Below are 17,883 nucleotides of genomic sequence, written 5' to 3'. Positions count from 1 at the left end.
GTAAACAAATGAATTCACTTCAGAAATTAAGATGGATCAAGCGAAAATATTTGAAGAACATAAATTGTTGAGTTTTTATTTTGCTTACTAAATAATGGCTAGCCTCTCAACACTGCTTTGCCTGAAGAAATGACAGGTATTGGATCTTTCTCTTCTTTTTTCTTTGGGTAGTTGGAACAGGGTCAGGCCCAAAGGGTATCTAGTCTAGGCTTGTTTTTCCAAAAGCAAACAGATGGGTGCCTCTGAAAGTTCATAATTGGGGCATGGAAGATAATGCTATCCCTCTTTCCCCCCCAGCATTAGGACCCTGAGTCTACTTGAGTCATGGATCAAATTAGATGGGCTAAACAAGGAACGCCACCTCTGGATTGAGTAAGCAACCCAGATATTTAATGTTAAATCTCTCTCCCTCCCTCCCACTCTCTCATGGTCCTGAAACACAATCACTCAAAACGAGATTTTCTCTATTTTTTGACAACTTACTGTGCCCACTCGCCTCACCTGGTATACTTTCTTTAGCTTCTGTGTGTACAGCCACAAGTGCATCACATATGCTATTTCCCAATAATCCCAATCCATGCAACAGCAGCTTCACATCATGAGGATCCAGTGAATTCTCATTGGTATCCCCAGGGACATATATCTCGATTCCACGATTCCGCATGGCTCGGGAGATTTCCCCATGTGCAGGATCCATTGAAAGAAAAAGCCTATGAAGTTTCAACACATGTAATAACAGTATTGTTTACTCCAAGCATCCAGAACCTGCAGATCCACATCCTCTCCCAGCACACCTCTCCCTCCCCCCCACCCCCCCATCAGAGTTCCAAAAGCTGTGGAAGTTTCTACAAGGGCCGGGAAGGGGCATCTGAGGTCAGGTCTCCTTTCCGAGGAAGGAACTCTCTCTTTCCATCCTCAGAGTGGGGGCACAGAATTGCCTTAGTCACTCTTCTAAGAAAAGATCACATTTTCAGGCAGTGGTGGTAAGGCTGTGGTGAATATTTATTTATTTTATTTCTATGTATAAATTAAAATTAATCAAAATATGTATAAGCTGCCTTTTGGCCCTAACAGGCTCACTCCGAATAAAAACAAAAAGCCAGTTTAGGCATGGACTGCTGAGATTGCTCTTAAATACGGAGTCAAGAAGCAGCAGCAGAAAAATGACATTCCACAGTTCTCCAACCTTCAGACCTGCCCCTAAACCAGCTCCTGATTTGGGATATATCAATTCCTGAAGTTGGCATATATCAATTCCCTCTCACTGATTTCAACCAAAGGATATCTCTAAAAATGAAGACGCGAAGAAGTCCAGGGAAGGAGAAGAAAGCAAAAATGCAGAGTGTAAGCACCTGAAATTTGGATGGGGAGTGACAGTGGGAGTTACACCATCTATCACTCCTCTTTCACTCATGGTAAGGACTCCTCCAGGTTCAAGAAGAGCATTCAAGCGGTCAAGCACGGAAGGGCTACATTTAAGAAGGAAAAACAGAAAACAGTGAAATGGTAAAGCTGATTCAAATAAAACTCACTTGGAATCAAGAGATCCAAAACATAAGAACCAGTTTCCCTACTACTATTTGTTTGTGGCAGTATTTCTTGTTGGGCCAGTTCACGTGTGGAATCTTTCTTCTCCCATTCTATTCACATACACCTAAAACAACGCATGTGCAGTGAAGAAGCGGGACCGTATCTGCCTTTCTCCTTAAACCTGCAAGCGTGGGAGTTTGTGCATCTCAACTTTATTCCAACTTGGCAGATACAAGACACCTCCACTGTGTATACATGCTACAAATCTGTGTGTATGTAAGCCTATGCGGCAGGGCCTTGCTATTTACTGTTTTACTCTGTACAGCACCATGTACATTGATGGTGCTTTATAAATAAATAAATAAATAAATAATAATAATAATAGGGAGGAGAGCAGGTGAGAAAATAAGGTTTCTGTTTCTTCTTTAAAATGGAAAGTAGGACTGTGATCTCACCAACTGTGTAATCTGGATCTCTCTAAAGGCCACTGAAGGAGAGATCTATTATGCTGCACTTTAATCGCTGCCCACACTACACTACAAGTTGCGGGAAAAGAAGCAGCAGATACAAAGGGCAGCATCCATGTCTGCTCACAGGCCAGCAGCACTCACTGCTAGTGTTAGTATGGGGTGCTAGTGGTCCAAAAAGCAACCCAGAAACAAGCATTTCTGTGCATTTCTGAACAGGGCAGGCCAGTAAAGCTTGCGTTTCTGCTTTATTATGTTTTGGTATAGGAACATTAATGACAATATACATTGCTATGCATTCTTCTCTTTGATTTTGTACTGGATTTGTAAATGAAATATAATGGCATTTATCTTATTATTGATTGGCTTGTGTTGTTTTTCTATAATTATATTTAAAATACATGCAGCTACTGTGGTAGTTTTACCTGCAGAAGTTAACATTGTCCATCAGAAGCCAGTCTCCAGACTGTAAAGCCTGAACCAACATCCCATCAACCCATTCAAAAGTACCATGGTTGTTGCTGTTCATAAACTGGACAACCTGCAGCTTGAAGTGCCGAAACTCTTCCACAAGTCTTGAAAACTCTGAAATGGGGAGGAAACTTCAATGAGAGATGCATTCCAATGAATCAATATGCCAGTATTCAAAGTTTTCAAGCACTATCCCTAAAAACAATCACTCAAAGAAGAGATCATACTTTACGTACTAAGAAAAATCCTAAAGATTGTCCCATTCCGTTCTTGCTTTCTAAAGGGGACTATTATTTTCCTCTATACTTAGTTTTCACTTGGGTTTTGCAAATGCTGGACACTGTAACTAGAAAAAGTAAGGCAATAACTTGATGAAATTTTGAGCTGGTTCACATGATCAAAACAAGCCACTGTGGCTAAAACAAGCCAGGTGGTTTATTGTAGGCCACAGTTCACGCCAGGTGCAAATTGCATAACAACGTTCCGGCTGCAGCTCATCCTGTTGTTCAAACCTGAGCAGCATGGCTAGGTGGAAGATGTTAAACAATCCTCAAATAACCCTACAAAAACAAGCCACCATGTTTCTGTTTTGTTTTGATCATGCAAACTGGGTCAAGTTCTTCTCTGTAACTCTAATAGTATGGAGCAACTTGAATTTGTATGCTCTTTGTTTATATATTTAAAGGAAATAAATACTATGCCGCCACTTCCTACGGTTTTCACTGGTACCTGGCTTTGAGTAAGAACTGATCTTGGTATTCAGCCGCTGGATCAATGCAAGAACGCCTTCCAATTTATTCACTAGTTCAGTGGTTATTGTTCGATTCCCTTCGCCCAGAGTCTTGGGTTTGAAATTAAGAACGAAACTGCTCCAGGTACGCAACACAAGCTCAGCATCATCCGGAGAGATGGCACTGAGGAGGAGGCTGTCTCTTAAAAGTGTGCTCACAACATTCTCCACCTTCTCCAGCAAGGTCTTCCATGGTCTGATGATGTCAACCTATAGTACATTTTATTACATCAGTCACAGCTGGATTCTTTAGCCACATTTTTTTTTTTAAAAAAATAAAAGGTTAACCAAACAACAGATTGATCAGAATAAATAACACTCCTAATTATGGAAGCAGTTTCCCATCATTAAACATAATCGCAAGGTTAAACAAGTGTTAGATACTGCAGTTTATATTAAATGGTGCTTTAGCAATGTGCATTTCTAAATGAATGTATGTTGGCTTTTGGAGTGTTGTTGTTGATTTTTGTTTGTTTGGGGGGGTACTGTTATGCAGTTGCCTTAATCCAGTAAAAGGGAATGTACGCAGAAAAGCAGGCTTCTCTATGCACAGGTTTAGGAAATGTTCAACTAATTCTACCGGAAGAGCAACTACAAACTCATTAACAAATGGATGTTCTATACCATTTGTTTATTATTTGGTTGATGTTGGATTAAAAATATCCAGGAACTGCCCCCATTACCAAACACACTCCCAGCTACCTGTTTCAGTATGAAAGAGGAGGGGGGAATTATTTGAACCTACTCATTACACCAAACAAGTAATCAGCATGAAGGAAACTGTCCCAACTACACATGTGCATCTCTAATCCAGAGCAATGAATTTCTGACAGACACGATTTGATAGAATCACAGAATAGTAGAGTTGGAAGGGGCCTATAAGGCCATCGAGTCCAACCCCCTGCTCAATGCATGAATACCCCCATCCCCGCAGCCTTTTAAAAGAGTTATAATTTGATACAGACAATTCTTTGTCAAATTTGGGTAGGTGTACTGGAACACTGGCAAAAGAGGCACATTATAGCTCAGATTTCTCCGGCAAAAATTGTGACTGTAATTTCTGTAAATTGCAGCTGCAATTTGCACAAATTATGCACATTTCTATTTATAAAAAACAAAACAAAATGGAAAATTGCCAAGCTGGCCTGACTTGATACACAATCAAGCTGGGCCTGTTGGTGGGAAAGCAAGCCAAAGTCCAGGGGGTCGAGTTGCTGAAAATCTGGCGAACTCCACCCACTGGATGGATTCCTCCCAACATCCCTGCCAGTAACTAAGCCTTACGAGAGGCATTTCAATCTTTTAGAATGGGGGGGAAACACACACAAAGCCAGGAAACCATCAACAGATTGATGGTTGGGGTAAAAGCAAAGGGGAGGGTGGGTGGCTATGTGGAAGACCCTGGCGCACCAGATTGGGACCCTCAGATTTTGTATGCCTGATTTAAAACAAAACTAACCACAGTTTATAAAGCTGGCTTGTTTAAACTAACCATAGTTTACACTAACCATAATTTCAGGCCCATAAAGCAAGGCAAGCTGTAGTGAAGCAAAAGACTTCCAAACTCCTCTTCTCAGCCACACGTGGAGAAGCATGTGAGCTCAAGGCTCAATGCAACTTATTTGAACATGGCCAATGAATTTAAACTTTGATCATTCATCTATTTCCAAATGTAAATGGAATTCCGGTTTCCATCTGACCTGTTTTATTTTAAATTGACTAGGTACCCCCAAAGGAAAAGCATACACTTACTTGCTCAAATCCACCCAACAATTCTGTTGTATCCATAGCACTGTTCATTGCCATGATCTTTAACTGATGACCGGTTAGATATGACAGTAGCTGAACGAGGCTGGTCTTGCCAGCAGCTGCAGGGCCCACCAATATTACCATCCAGCTCATATGCACACATTTCATGATGGATTCCAATGGCTGGAGTGAATGGTGGAGAAGTGACAGATTTCTGCCAGGAGGAGGAACATAGTTGGCACGGGAGAGGATTGAGAACCCAACCTTCAGAATTAAAAACAAGAATGCAAGTACATGAAGCGTGTCTGTGCACAGTAGTGATGGTGGGAGGAAGAAAATCAAAAGGAATACACTATAGAAGTAATTGTTTTTATTCTATCTCACCTGGATGTCATAAGGAGTGATGTGGAACTGTCTAGTTCCCATGTATGGATTAGCATTTTCACCGAAAATGTCCTTGAATAGGGACACCACCTAAAGCAGGCAAAAAACAAACAAAAAAAAAGGAGTCAGACCACATTTGTACTAAACACTGGAAGGCTCATATTTCCACTTCTACTGCAACCATCACCATGAACTATTCCAAAATGCTTTTACGTGAAACTTGTCATCCTTGAATGGGTGCTCTTATTTGCATCAGAAAATGAAATCTGTCCAACTGACAACGCTCAGATGTATTATGAATCAAGCATCATTTCTACAGAAGTTCTGCAGTTCAAAATGTAAAACTAGATTGTGAGCATCTGACGTCAAAGAGTGGTCAATTGCCCCTCGGAAGTAGTTACTTTTCATCTAATTCCTGGACACTAACCATAACTCAAAGCTGTCTGCCCTCTGCAAAAGCCCCTGAAAGCTGATTGTTAAGGCTCTAGGGAAGTGTACTGTCCATGTGTTACCGGCACAGACAGCTTGGGGACATTTCCAACCATTTTGAGCAAATTATTTTTTTCATTAAGGTCTAAAAAAAGTGGTTTAGCATATCCAATCGCTCGAAGCAGCAAAGGGGAAAAAAATCGAACAGGATCAAACACATTCTTCATGCTCCTTACCTTCTCCTTGTCTGCTTTTGTTCTCATCCTTTCCCAATATATCAAAAACATGTGTTGGCCTGGGTCATAACTGCCAGGTGACTGGTCAACAAGCATCAGCTGACACCATCGGAAAAGGTCACGCAGATTAAACTCCCAGGGTCCACCTTTATGTCCCCACTTCTTCTCGATCATAATCTCTTGATCGATCTGAATAAAGTATCAGTTCAAAAGATTACACACTCCAACATCCTTCAGTTATCACGATAATTAAAAAGCCATCCCACAGGATTATATTCACCACACACAAAGAATCCCAATTTACAATTTTCATTGCTCTTGGAAGTCTACACCACACAACTTGGTTTGCATTTCAAAAACTCTGTACCTAAGTAAAAAGCCTGCATGCAGTTTTCCTATTATTTTTTGTGACGGCAACATATTGTGCCCCAACTCCTCTGATCAGTCCTTCAATTTCAAATTATTTGAGAACACCTGAAATCAGCAAAGAATTGAGAATGCCATTTAGGTAAACCAAGAGGCCAAGCATCACCTCTATATTCCAAGTCTCTGTATTCTACTCCTCTGTAGAACCTACTAGTTATTATGTAGTATAAGAATGATCACAATAAATGCTTTGTTATTATACCTTCTTTAGAATTTAAATCTTCAACACGTGAAAGGATACACCTTTGATTTCAGGATAGAGGGGATCAAAGATCTGCTGTAAGGTTCTATTTGCCCTCTACGCCACAGAAAGCCAAAATGGGTTTCAACAAGCGTGTTTGACCCCTCCACACCCCAGCCTCCAAAATTAATAAGGCCAACTTAGAACTATATTGTTTGTTTTGCACAATAAACAAATGTAATGGTTATATCGGGCATTACTAATCTATTTTTTTTTAAAAAAATTACTTAATAATTCCAAAAAAACGGGCATCCGTGATGACAGCAAGAAGCCCCCTCACAAACAGTAGCAAGAAGCCCCCTCACAAACAGTAGCAAGAAGCCCCCTCACAAACAGTAGCAAGAAGCCCCCTCACAAACAGTAGCAAGAAGCCCCCTCACAAACAGTAGCAAGAAGCCCCCTCACAAACAGTAGCAAGAAGCCCCTTCACAATCAGTTTTACAACTAAATACCAATGTTTCAGTGAACAGTTGGACTATCTACATTTTGCCAGTTCACAAAAGTTGTAATCGAACATACAACATGCAGTTGCCTTACTTTAACACACATGTGTGACTTTTGCCTTTAAAGCAGTGGTGCACTGCAGCCAAGGCTCATAGTGCCTTCAGTTTTTTTTTTATTAGTAGGGACACTGACATCATCTGCCACCTGCCCTCAGACTTTCCTGTTCATACTTAACTGCAATCCTCACAGTAGCTGGGTGAGAGGGGCAGGGTGTGTTTGAATTTCCCTAACAACAATATATTGCTCCTTGTCGTAGTGCAAAGTATTTTGAGGTAGCAATCCAGACTCATTAGCTTTACAAAGACCTGCTTCTGGTGGAGATGAAAACTGCTAGAAGTTGCTTAAATCTTTGAACTCTCCTTGGGGAGCTATGGTAACTGTCCACACCTCAGAATGAATTCCCGGCACCTCAAAATGTACCACTACACCACTAATTTAAGGACATTAAGGAGATTAAGGACATATCCCTATGTATATCTATTTGGGAATTTAGTCCCAATGAACTCTTATGCTTACTCAGACTTGGTAAATTTTAACCACACAAATGGAACAGGCACTCGCTAAGTTTTTGTGTGGACATAGTTGGCAACAAATGAAAAGTTAAGGATTAGGAAGACTCCAACCAAATGAGTGTTCCTGTTTCTCAGTTGTCTTCTCCCTTTCCGACTTTCTTTCACTAAATCTCCAAGTATTCTTCTTTTCTGACAACTCTTTGAGGGCATCCATGTAGCCGGCTGCTCATCTATGGAGCCTAACTAAATGGCGAGACAAGATCACCTGCCACTGCAACAACAGATTTGCAACCAGGAGCAGATTATATTTGTCTTAATACATGGTCATATTCTACAGAAGACCACATTTCCACACAGTTAAAGTTTTCACGGTTTTAGTCTACAGTGGCTCTGTGGGACAGTCTCATCTGAACCCTCAAGTTCTACTTCCTAAGATAACCTGCTCACATCAATATGCAAAAAGTCATTATTATTTACCTGGTTGTTGAATTCAACCATCTTTGCAATATTTTTTTTACCAATGGCAGGAAACAGGGTGTTCCCAATATACTCCATATCTGCTGCTGAAAGTGGATCCACATAAACCTACAACATCAATAAAATTAAGGGAGAAAAGAAAGAAAAATGAATTGTGCATATGCAGAAAATACACATGGCACGCACAACTACACAAATCATCCCAAAGAAGTCATGACCCCAGTAATGTCAAATATTTACACATTCTGAGATACACACACACACACACATTCTGATATAGATATATCTCAGACAGAAAATGTTTTGTCAACAATACATTTAATATATGTATTGTATCACCAGAGGCCATATTGAATATAATGGTCAAATCCTGATAACAGTTCCTGGCTTTTAAATATAACAGTTCCTTTTCTTCTTGGCCATTCGCATCTTTAAAGTAAAATTTTTTAGCTGCTCCTCAAACCACTGAATTCAAGACAAGTCAGTCTTATTTTAGTGGGACTGAATCAGCCCTGATTCAGGCATTCAAGTGTCAGTGGCATGCTTATGAGGCTATACATGACTCCTTTGAAATGCACATTCAAAATGCAAAAAGGCCAATGGGAATGGTTTTAAATGAAATGAAAAGGCTTACCTGTGTGAATCTGTTCAGAAAAGACTTGGGAAGCCCTTTTCTGCCCCCTCCTTGCCTGTAGGGATTCTGACATCCAAAGATCTTCGTGGTCTTGTGTTGTACACCGAAGCTCATCCCCAATTCAGGGATGTAAATCTCTGCTCGATGGTCAAAACAGGCATTCAGGCCTTCTAGTACCGACTGAGAAGCCAAGTTCAGCTATTGGAGAGAAGCCATCAGAAATAATTTCATTCTCGCCTTTCTTCATAACATTTTTCTCTCGTGTGTGTGTGTGTGTTTATATCTACACTTTTCATATGTTATTTCCTTTAGCCTTTGTCCAAATTTACTGCTTGGTTCTTGCCAATTAAGTGAACAATTTTACAACCTGTCGGGTTGATATAACTGACCCATTTCCGTCATCAATATCAATAGTTCGGAAAAGAAAAAAAAAGAGAGCCATTTTCTGCATTATTTATTTTATTTTTTATTATTACATTTATGCCCTCTCCATTTTTTCCTCTTACATGGAACCCAAGGAGGCATACATGGTCTTCCTCCTCTCCATCTTATCCTTACGATGACAACCCTTTGAGGTAGGTTGGGCTGAGAGTCAGTGACTGGCCCAAAGTCACCCAGTGAACTTCTATGGCCAAGTGGGGACAAGAACCCGGATCTCCCAAGTCCAAGTCCAACACTCTAACCACTACACCACACTGGCTCTCTTATATGAAGCTGAGCTCTCTATTATGTAGAGCTGAATTCTCTATTATGTAAAGCTGAACTCACCTCATCTAATACGATCCAGTCCCCAGATTTCAATGCTGCAAGCAAGGGTCCATCGCGCCAGGCAAATTCCCCTCCTTTGCCACCTTCAACAGGCAAGTCTGTGCCAAACAAATCTGTGACATCCTTGTAAGAAAAAAGAGAAGCCAAGATTTCCAAATGCATGTGAAACAGTGACACTTCAGGAAAAATCTGTCCTGGGCGAAAAGCAGGGACGAACTGGCTAGGAGGAGCTTCAGACCGATAGAGGGCTTAAAACTCAGTCATGCGAGTCCCTGCTATTCCTGAGCGATAGGGGGAGATAGCCCATTGTGGGATGCCTTCCTCACACCAACCTGAAGAAAGAGAGAGAGAGAGCATGCCTAGTTTGTGAACTAGGCTGAGAAGGAACTGGGAGGGCTCTCTCTGGGGAGGCAAAGAATCAAAAAAGCTTAATTATATGATCCCCTTTTCTCTTCCTTTCTCTTAGGAGGGAGAAATAAAATCTAGCATGGATACCCACCCATACCAGCAAAGGAAAATGAATATACATGCTCTCTTATTAGTATGTCACTAAGTTATCCAATAATAAACACTTTATTGACTTATTCTACTTCTAACTATCATGACTTCTCAATTAGAAGCATCTGAAGACTTAACAGAAGTACCTGACACTTGGAAGTTTGCAACTACAATATTTCACATTCACAAGGTCAGAAATTCTAGCTAGGACTATAGCAACCTGCCTACCGTTTGCTCAGACAGATTGATTCGAACAAGGCAATTCCCTGAAGCCTTGGCCAAGGCTGCTACTAGGCTGGTCTTCCCAACCCCTGGAGAGCCTTCCAGGAGAATGGGCTTGCTGAGCTGCAAGGCCCGTAACAACCGCTGAGCGTTCATTGCTGTGGTTCCTGCATTTACAGCATAGTCCGTGACATTGTTCTTCTGATAAAGAGGGCCTACAGCATAGAGAAAGCAATTTTATTGTAAAAGAAAAATGGATTACTGACTAAGACAATGGCTAATTTTTCAAAAGTCCAATAAAGAGACTGAGAAATGCTGAAGGTGAAGTGCTTGCAGTTGGTGTTCCAGTAAGACAGCCATGGGGCTGATCTATACCATGCAGGATATAACACTTTTAAAATGGTATGAAAACTATACATGGATTGTGTCCTGGGCCTGAACAGTTGTCATAACCATTATAAACTGTTATAAGCAGTTGTGTAGATCCTGCCATGAATTCCTCTATGATACACCATTCCATTCCATCTTCCACCTGGTTTTCTCTCCTCCCCTCTCCTCCTCCTCCTCCTCCTCCTCCTCCACCACCACCCAGTCAGTTCACATTCCATAACCACCAAGTCAATCCTCAGTGGGCGGATTTTGTTTTTCCTTCTCTTAGCCCCCCCCCCCCCCATTTTGTACTTTTGCAAATCTTAGGGTTCCCACAGACATGCCAGTAACTCCTTCTTGCGTATGTGGTGGTGGTGGTGGTACTGTTTTGTCTACATAAACAACAGCACTCCTGCCTGAACATCAGGAATTGAGGGAGTGATGATACCTAGCACAAGAACTTCAAAACACAGATTGGTGAATCAAATATTTGATCAATCATTCATTCACCACCACCACCACCCCCTTCCAAAAAAAATCCTAAATGCCTTCTCCCTGACAGGCTAGTTTTACATATGCAGCAGAGGGGTGTGGTTGTTTTTACATGGGAGAGCATTAAAACAAACAGACCTTAACCTGCCATCAGAAGTGGGGCAAATCTAGGGAGGACTGTCCCATATTATTTTGTTTATTTGAATAGTAACATCTCATCTCTCATACATTCTATTCTTAAGTTTAATCAATGTTCACTCAAATTGTAGTGTAAAAAAAAAAAAGAGCTGCTTGCCTATTGGTATAAAAAAGGGATGGACTCCTACGCAATTATCCAGCCAGACCATTTCCCTCTCCCTCTCCAGGTCATAAATTCTCAGTTCATTCCTCTGATCCTCAGTGAGTGGCACAATCTGGGAAAGTGTTTCACACAAATATTCCAGACACTTTTCACGAGCCAAAGCAGCTGAGCCAGCTGAACAGGACATTGTGCCTATATAGAAAAGAAAATCAAATACTAGTTAAGTCAATGGTAGGAGTGCACACACCATTATTAGTAAGATGGGTCCTATCTTATAAAGGTCAGCTAACACTCCATAGCACACATCCTACAGGTTACTTGCACTCATCTTAAGACTCAGTTTGCTATTTTTGTTCCACTCCCAAACGACAAACTAGTTTTAAAACTCTCCCGTCTCTGACATCTGACATTGAGGGACAGAGAGGAATCTGAATTATTCTACCATGAAGAAAAGCGTGAAGATTTACCTGAACCTATCCCATCTATGTACACCAGACATGCAGCATGGACAAATGTTGTCACGGGAGAGATGCTAAAAAGCTGGTGCTCCTGTGAGCCATTTGACAGTCCATCTTGTGCCATAGTATTCATGAAATTGACCCATGACAGAACATCCCGGATGCTGAGAATACATTGGTGTCCAAATTCTTGATTAGTCAGCCACTCTATGAAATCCATCATAAGTTCTGCTATATCCATTCCTAAGTTGGGAGGGTTGAGGGGAAGAAGAGAAACATTTAAATGTGTGTATTTTTGCAAGCGTCTTTCAAAAGGCACTGTTCTATAACCCGAAGTCTTTTCACAATAATTCACAATGAAGCAGGGACCTCTGTAAATGGGTTTTGCTTAGGTATTGCAGAAATGGAAAGGATTGAATGCTCTAAAAATATCGTAAGATTAGCAATCACCAACTGGAACGAAACATGTTATGACCCAGAAACTTCACCAATCTTTATTTGGTCCCACTTCACAAACAGTCTGTAAACACTAAACTTTGGTACAGAACATTCCTTTATTCAGATCAAGCATACAGGTTAATGCTGTAAATATAGCAAAGGGGACAGCCAGCCATCATCACTTCCCTGGTATTTTTCCATCCTTCCCACAAACCTTGGATGAGGAGGCTCTAGGTCGGGCCTGTATAATGTGACTGTAATAAAATGGTAGTTTATTTTATTTTGTTTATACGCATACTTTTGAATGTTTGGTTCAGGGCTTGATTTGCTTTGGCTAATTTTTTTTTTATGACGAGGGAGGAGGGGGAGTTAGAATGTTGAGCTGTTTGAATGTTGTCGTGTGATTGGTTGTTTCATTTGGAGTGGAGAGTGAGAGAGAAGATAAAGCAGAGGAAGAAGGAGGGGAGAAGGACAGGGCTTTCATCATGGTAGGATTAGGGAATGGGGGCTATAGTTTTGCATGGTGGTAAGTTTTCCCTGGGAGCTGGAGGGTGGTATGTTTATTTTAATAGCCTTAAACATAAGGTGTATTTAAATATCTTTTTCTTTATAAATGAAGTTTCCAATCTTGTTTTGTTATTTTAAGCACCACCACCCCACACACACATTAATAAACAAAAAGGTTTATAGAACCCTCATTCATTTTAAAAATAAAGAAGGTGGTGGCGGCAGCAAAAGAGAAGTGGTGGATAGCGTCACCGAGGGTAGTGATGCCAGAGATCGTGGAAGCCATGGGATCCATGTTTTTAAAAGGTATGATCTGTGTTTAAAAAAGGAGGATCCATGTCTGAAAAGTGTGAGGTGTGTGGCAATAGGCAACTGAGTAAAATGAATGAGGGAAATTGAAAAACGCCATTGATTAGCATAGGAAAGAATTATCTTGCCAGAAGTATTGTTGCAGACATCTTCTAACAACTCCCTGAGGAAAGCCTTCTCCCAAAAAGGAGGAAGAAAAATGAAGTCATGTACTTGTTAAAACATATTCTCATGAAATTTACCTCTGTTGCTTCTTTGGGCCAGACAAAGCCCTGGATGAAGATTATGCTTTACAATCCGTATTAAATCCTCACGGTTGTTACTTTGTGGACACCATATTTCTGTAAATCTATTACGCAGGGCAGGTGATAGCTGCAGGGAAGAAAATATAGCTGCAGTTATTATCAACATATCACAGCTACTACTCAGAAGAGCATTTAAAATCTTTCTTATTATTTGTAGATCTTTCTGGGGTTGAAAGGAATGAAACAAGAGGAACAATGACTGTTAGGAAACAGCGTGTTTAGTCAGTTCTGACAATCAAAGCAGCTGTCACCTCTGCAAAATAACCTCTAAGAGTTGGACTAGATCAGGATTGGGGAACCTCCAGCCTACGGGCCTAATCCAGTTTGCAGAGATTCCTCACACGGCCACCGAACCCCATCCAGCTCCATCCCCAAGTCCCCATCCCTTGGAGGCTGTTGAAGAGAGGGATCCCTGCTGTTATCTCTGACCGCCTCACATTCTTATCAGTGGGGTGAAGTGTGGGAAAAGGTGTTATGATCTTATGGTGTTATGCAAAGTCATCACACCTAAAGTATAGGGTGAAGCACTTCCGCTCAGTGCCTTGGTTGGAGAGGCTTTGCTATAGGCATAGGCTCTCCCCAGCTAAAGGAAGGCTATGTGCACCTAAATCAAATCTCAGGCCCAGGCCCAGGGTGTAGAGGCTCCAGTGAGCACTTTGGCTGGACACTGGATGACGTCTGTGTCTCTGCCTACTGACATTATCTGGTCCTGCGGAGCCTGCCATGGGGATCATACAGCCACCCCGTGCGTGAAGAATCCTCTGATAAAACATAGACCATAACACAGAACAACATTTTTTTTACATTACCTCTTTCTTTCCAAAGTCACCACCAGGATTCATTGTGGCTAAAATACGAAATTTCTTTCCTGCAGTCAGCAATTCAACTTCATTGTCCTCGCCACCTTTTTCTGCTAACACCAATGTCTTTTCAGTTTCAAGAACACTAGAAGAAAATTAAATCTCAGTGTTTGTTCCCGTTAAACATCTAAACATACGAACATTGCAGACTTGGCAGTGTAACCTAACACTCAGAAGTTATGTTTAAGCAAGAACTGGGTAACCTTAACCAATCAGAAGGAGCTAGAAGTAGTCAGGTCTATCTAATTTGAATTTGTGATTAAAACACCAAGACAGACATAGACAAAAAAAAAAAAAAAGCTGCCCAGTTTTCAAGTGCATACCTATTAAGTCTTTCTAGAACAGAATCATCGGCTAATGAAATCTCATCCATGAGAAAAAAGCCATCCTCTCTCATTGCTAAAACAAGGGCTCCATCATGCCATTCAAACAGCCTAGAATTGTCAAGCTCCTCCTATTTGAAAGAAAGCGAGACTGAGAATATAGATTTTGTGATATTTTTAAGCTCTCAATCGTATCAGGCACCTTATTGCCAACTGACCTTGTCCTTTGATCGCTGCCTGACTGGCCGCAGTCCACCCAGGAAGTCAGAGGTCTCCATGTGCAAGTGGCAGTTCACAGAATGCAATTTCTGACTTGCTAAAGCTGCAAATATCTGACAAATAGTAGTTTTGCCACACCTGCGTAGAAATGTTTGTAGAATCGGTTAAACTCTAGCTATTGCTGGTTTGCCCCACGCCTTAAGAAAGATAAATATAATGAACAGCAGTTTACCCCGTATCTCCAACCAGAAGTATGGGTTCACCAAACTCTAATGCTCGGCCTGCCAAAACTGCAAGCCTCGTCATCCCTTGAGTCCAAACAATGTGACTGAACTCGTCATCCATTACAGAACTCCATGTAGAGGCTTTAGCTGGTCCAAAGGGGAAGAGAGAGGAGGGGAAAAAGATATACCCACAGAAAACACAGTCAGTTAATTAGCTTTAGCCAAGTATAAAATGTTCTTAACATTAATTTTGCAAACTTACCCATTTGCTTCCTCACACTTTCTTCTGAGAAGAGATACTGGGGGTGCAATTTCCTCTTAAAGTGTTTTTCAATGACTGTTTGAATAACATCCACTTCTTCTTGCTTCCGCACCCTTCCTGCCAGAAGCATGAATCCTAAGAACAAAAAGACAACAGTTACCAGAACGCTTACCATATTTTTAAAAAAGCAAAAGTTCAATATATGCAAAATTTGGTATACTGAAGTGTACCATGACAGTATAAGTGGAACAGTATTGACAGTATAAAAGTGAATTCTTACCATCATTGGCTAAATGTTGAAGCCAGTCATAATCCTCGCCTGTCTGTTCTGCTAATCGATACCTTTCAGCCCAACGGAACAGATCCCGTAGAGTAATGAAGCCATGCTTGCCTGCAAACACTGACGAACCTCTGCGATAAGACTGGATTAACAAGAACGAAAAACAAGCCTCCATTATCCGGCACAGGGGGTGGGGAAACTTTTTGCAGCCTGAGGGCCGAATTCCATTTCGGAGAATCTCACTGAAGCCACATTCCTATGGTGGGAGGGGCTGAAGGCAAAAGGGGCGAAGGCAAAGGCAAAAGGGGCAAGGCTAAAAATACTAGCATATTTTAGTTTAAAGCTCTTATTGCTGCCAGTAACAAAGCCTTAGTGGAACTGAGATGGTAAGCCTGTGCTTGGCCAGTATCATGCTTGATCGCAAACAGAAGCTCAAATGGATCAGATACTTACTGTGAAAGTTCCTCCTAGTTTTGTGCGACAAAGGCATCCAAGCAGCAGGTTATTTCTTCCTACCGCCCAGGAAAGGCAGGGATCATATGACTTTACATTTTACTACTACCGTATTTCTTCGACCGTAAGACGCCATCGATTGTAAGACGCACACTAATTTCTGTACCACCAACAGAAAAAAAAAACCCTAAGACACACCCGAGATTCTAAGACGCACCCCATTTTTAGAGATTTTTATATGGGGAAAAAAGTGTGTCTTAGAATCAAAGAAATAGGGTAGCTTTAGTGCTAGACTTCTCTCTAGTTCTATCCAGTGGCTGAGCTTAAAAGAGAGTATAACGTGGGGAGATCCATTCAGCAGAGAAAAGGCAAGAGAAAGAACAACCACTCTCCAACTGGGCCTAGCACAAGTCTAACTAGGATATCTGGCTAGTTTGCATGTGCATCAGAAGCAGAAGTCAACGGACCAGGTCTCACTCTGGCCAAGAGTGCTGCTCTATGTCTCCCCTTCAATTCCTTCAGTGCCCAAGGTGCTTGGGAACATCAGAGTGGAATGAGGCACAGTTATCCTTGTATACAGGGATACAAGAAGATTGCAGGGATAGGGGCATGGAAGCCATGGCGTTTGGAGATCCTCCACATGGCAGAGGCAGACCTGAGATTCCCGACCATGTTACAAAATCTTCTGTTCCAGGACCCCATAATCCACCCAAATTCTGGGTGGCTGTGCCTAGCTGCCTGGCATCTGAAAGGGACCCCTTGCTGAAATATGTATACCTACAAGAGAAGGTCTAGACCAGTGGTTCCCAAAGTGGGCGGTACTGCCCCCTTGGGGCGGTGGGATTGTATAGGGGGGTGTTAAGAGGCAAAGGGACGGCAGGGGGAGGCGCTAACAGGGGGTGCTAACAGGCAAAGGGGCAGCAGAGGGGGCGTTTGAGGTGGTCTCTCCAGAAGGTCCTAAAACCCAGGGACCGAGCAGGAAAGAGCGGCAAATTCAGCTGCTCTCCCCACACCGCTCCTACTCAGGAAGGACTTTCTCACTCAGCCGCTCTCTCCTCCTATCTCAAGAAGTAGGGGGTGGGGGAAGCGCCCACAGGAGGCAGCAGAGCAGGAAACAGCGGTGAATTCAGCTGCTCTGCCCACTCTTCTCCTGCCTAGGAGGACCCAGGGCTTCTTTCCTGCTGCAGCCACCACCGCCTGCTCGCTCGCTCGCTCGCTCCCTCAGCCAGAGCTGCTCCCTCCTACAAGCTGCCCCACCAGACCTCTTGCGATAGTTGCTGCACAAGGCGGGAGCAGCAGCCCTGCGGTGGAGAGGAAGGAGCACGTGGAGGACAGCGGGCGGCAGAGCAGCTGCTGAGAACAGCAGTCAGCCAGCAGGCTGGGTGAGGAGCAGGACTGCTTGTGCTGCTGCAAGGTATCACCAGGCTCCCTTCCCCTGTCAGGAGTTGCAGTTTGGGGTCATCTCCCCTCTGAACTGCTGCCCTCCTGTCCTAATCAGCTCGGCAGCTATTGTGAGGCTTGTGGGGAGGTGGGGTTGGAGAGAGAGAGAGATATGCTGTGTATCTGTGTGTGTGCTCCCACCCCCCAAAAAAATCTGGACTACAACAGGATTGGGAGAGAAAACAAAAGGGGGAGGGAGAGAGAATTGCAATTCCCCAGGTATAATGTAGGGTAGGGGGGCGCTGGGCATGAGTTTGTGGAACCAAGGGGTCGGTTACCTAAAAAAGTTTGGGAACCACTGGTCT

The 17,883-nt window shown here is 42.3% G+C and overlaps 1 protein-coding gene across 1 annotated transcript in view; it reads right to left on the bottom strand.

The window, feature by feature from the left end:
- MDN1 (midasin AAA ATPase 1) overlaps window positions 1–17,883 on the bottom strand; it is a 119,069-nt gene that overhangs the window by 64,102 nt on the left and 37,084 nt on the right. Inside the window, exons 27-46 of the mRNA XM_063124877.1 lie at window positions 15,686–15,827; window positions 15,406–15,540; window positions 15,152–15,290; window positions 14,919–15,057; window positions 14,701–14,831; window positions 14,327–14,462; window positions 13,455–13,584; window positions 11,968–12,201; window positions 11,495–11,692; window positions 10,345–10,553; window positions 9,619–9,741; window positions 8,851–9,048; window positions 8,217–8,324; window positions 6,057–6,245; window positions 5,392–5,481; window positions 5,011–5,271; window positions 3,198–3,468; window positions 2,423–2,582; window positions 1,353–1,469; window positions 502–710 (exon numbers count right to left, since the gene is read on the bottom strand). Coding sequence (XP_062980947.1) covers window positions 502–710; window positions 1,353–1,469; window positions 2,423–2,582; window positions 3,198–3,468; window positions 5,011–5,271; window positions 5,392–5,481; window positions 6,057–6,245; window positions 8,217–8,324; window positions 8,851–9,048; window positions 9,619–9,741; window positions 10,345–10,553; window positions 11,495–11,692; window positions 11,968–12,201; window positions 13,455–13,584; window positions 14,327–14,462; window positions 14,701–14,831; window positions 14,919–15,057; window positions 15,152–15,290; window positions 15,406–15,540; window positions 15,686–15,827 — 3,319 coding nt within the window. The remainder of the gene's footprint in view (window positions 1–501; window positions 711–1,352; window positions 1,470–2,422; window positions 2,583–3,197; window positions 3,469–5,010; window positions 5,272–5,391; window positions 5,482–6,056; window positions 6,246–8,216; window positions 8,325–8,850; window positions 9,049–9,618; window positions 9,742–10,344; window positions 10,554–11,494; window positions 11,693–11,967; window positions 12,202–13,454; window positions 13,585–14,326; window positions 14,463–14,700; window positions 14,832–14,918; window positions 15,058–15,151; window positions 15,291–15,405; window positions 15,541–15,685; window positions 15,828–17,883) is intronic.

The sequence above is a fragment of the Elgaria multicarinata genome, chromosome 4 (genome assembly GCF_023053635.1).
Source record: "Elgaria multicarinata webbii isolate HBS135686 ecotype San Diego chromosome 4, rElgMul1.1.pri, whole genome shotgun sequence".
In the NCBI taxonomy this organism is placed as follows: Eukaryota; Metazoa; Chordata; class Lepidosauria; order Squamata; family Anguidae; genus Elgaria; species Elgaria multicarinata.
The sequence above is the reverse complement of the archived record's forward strand: the minus strand, read 5'-3'. Positions and strand labels throughout refer to the sequence as shown.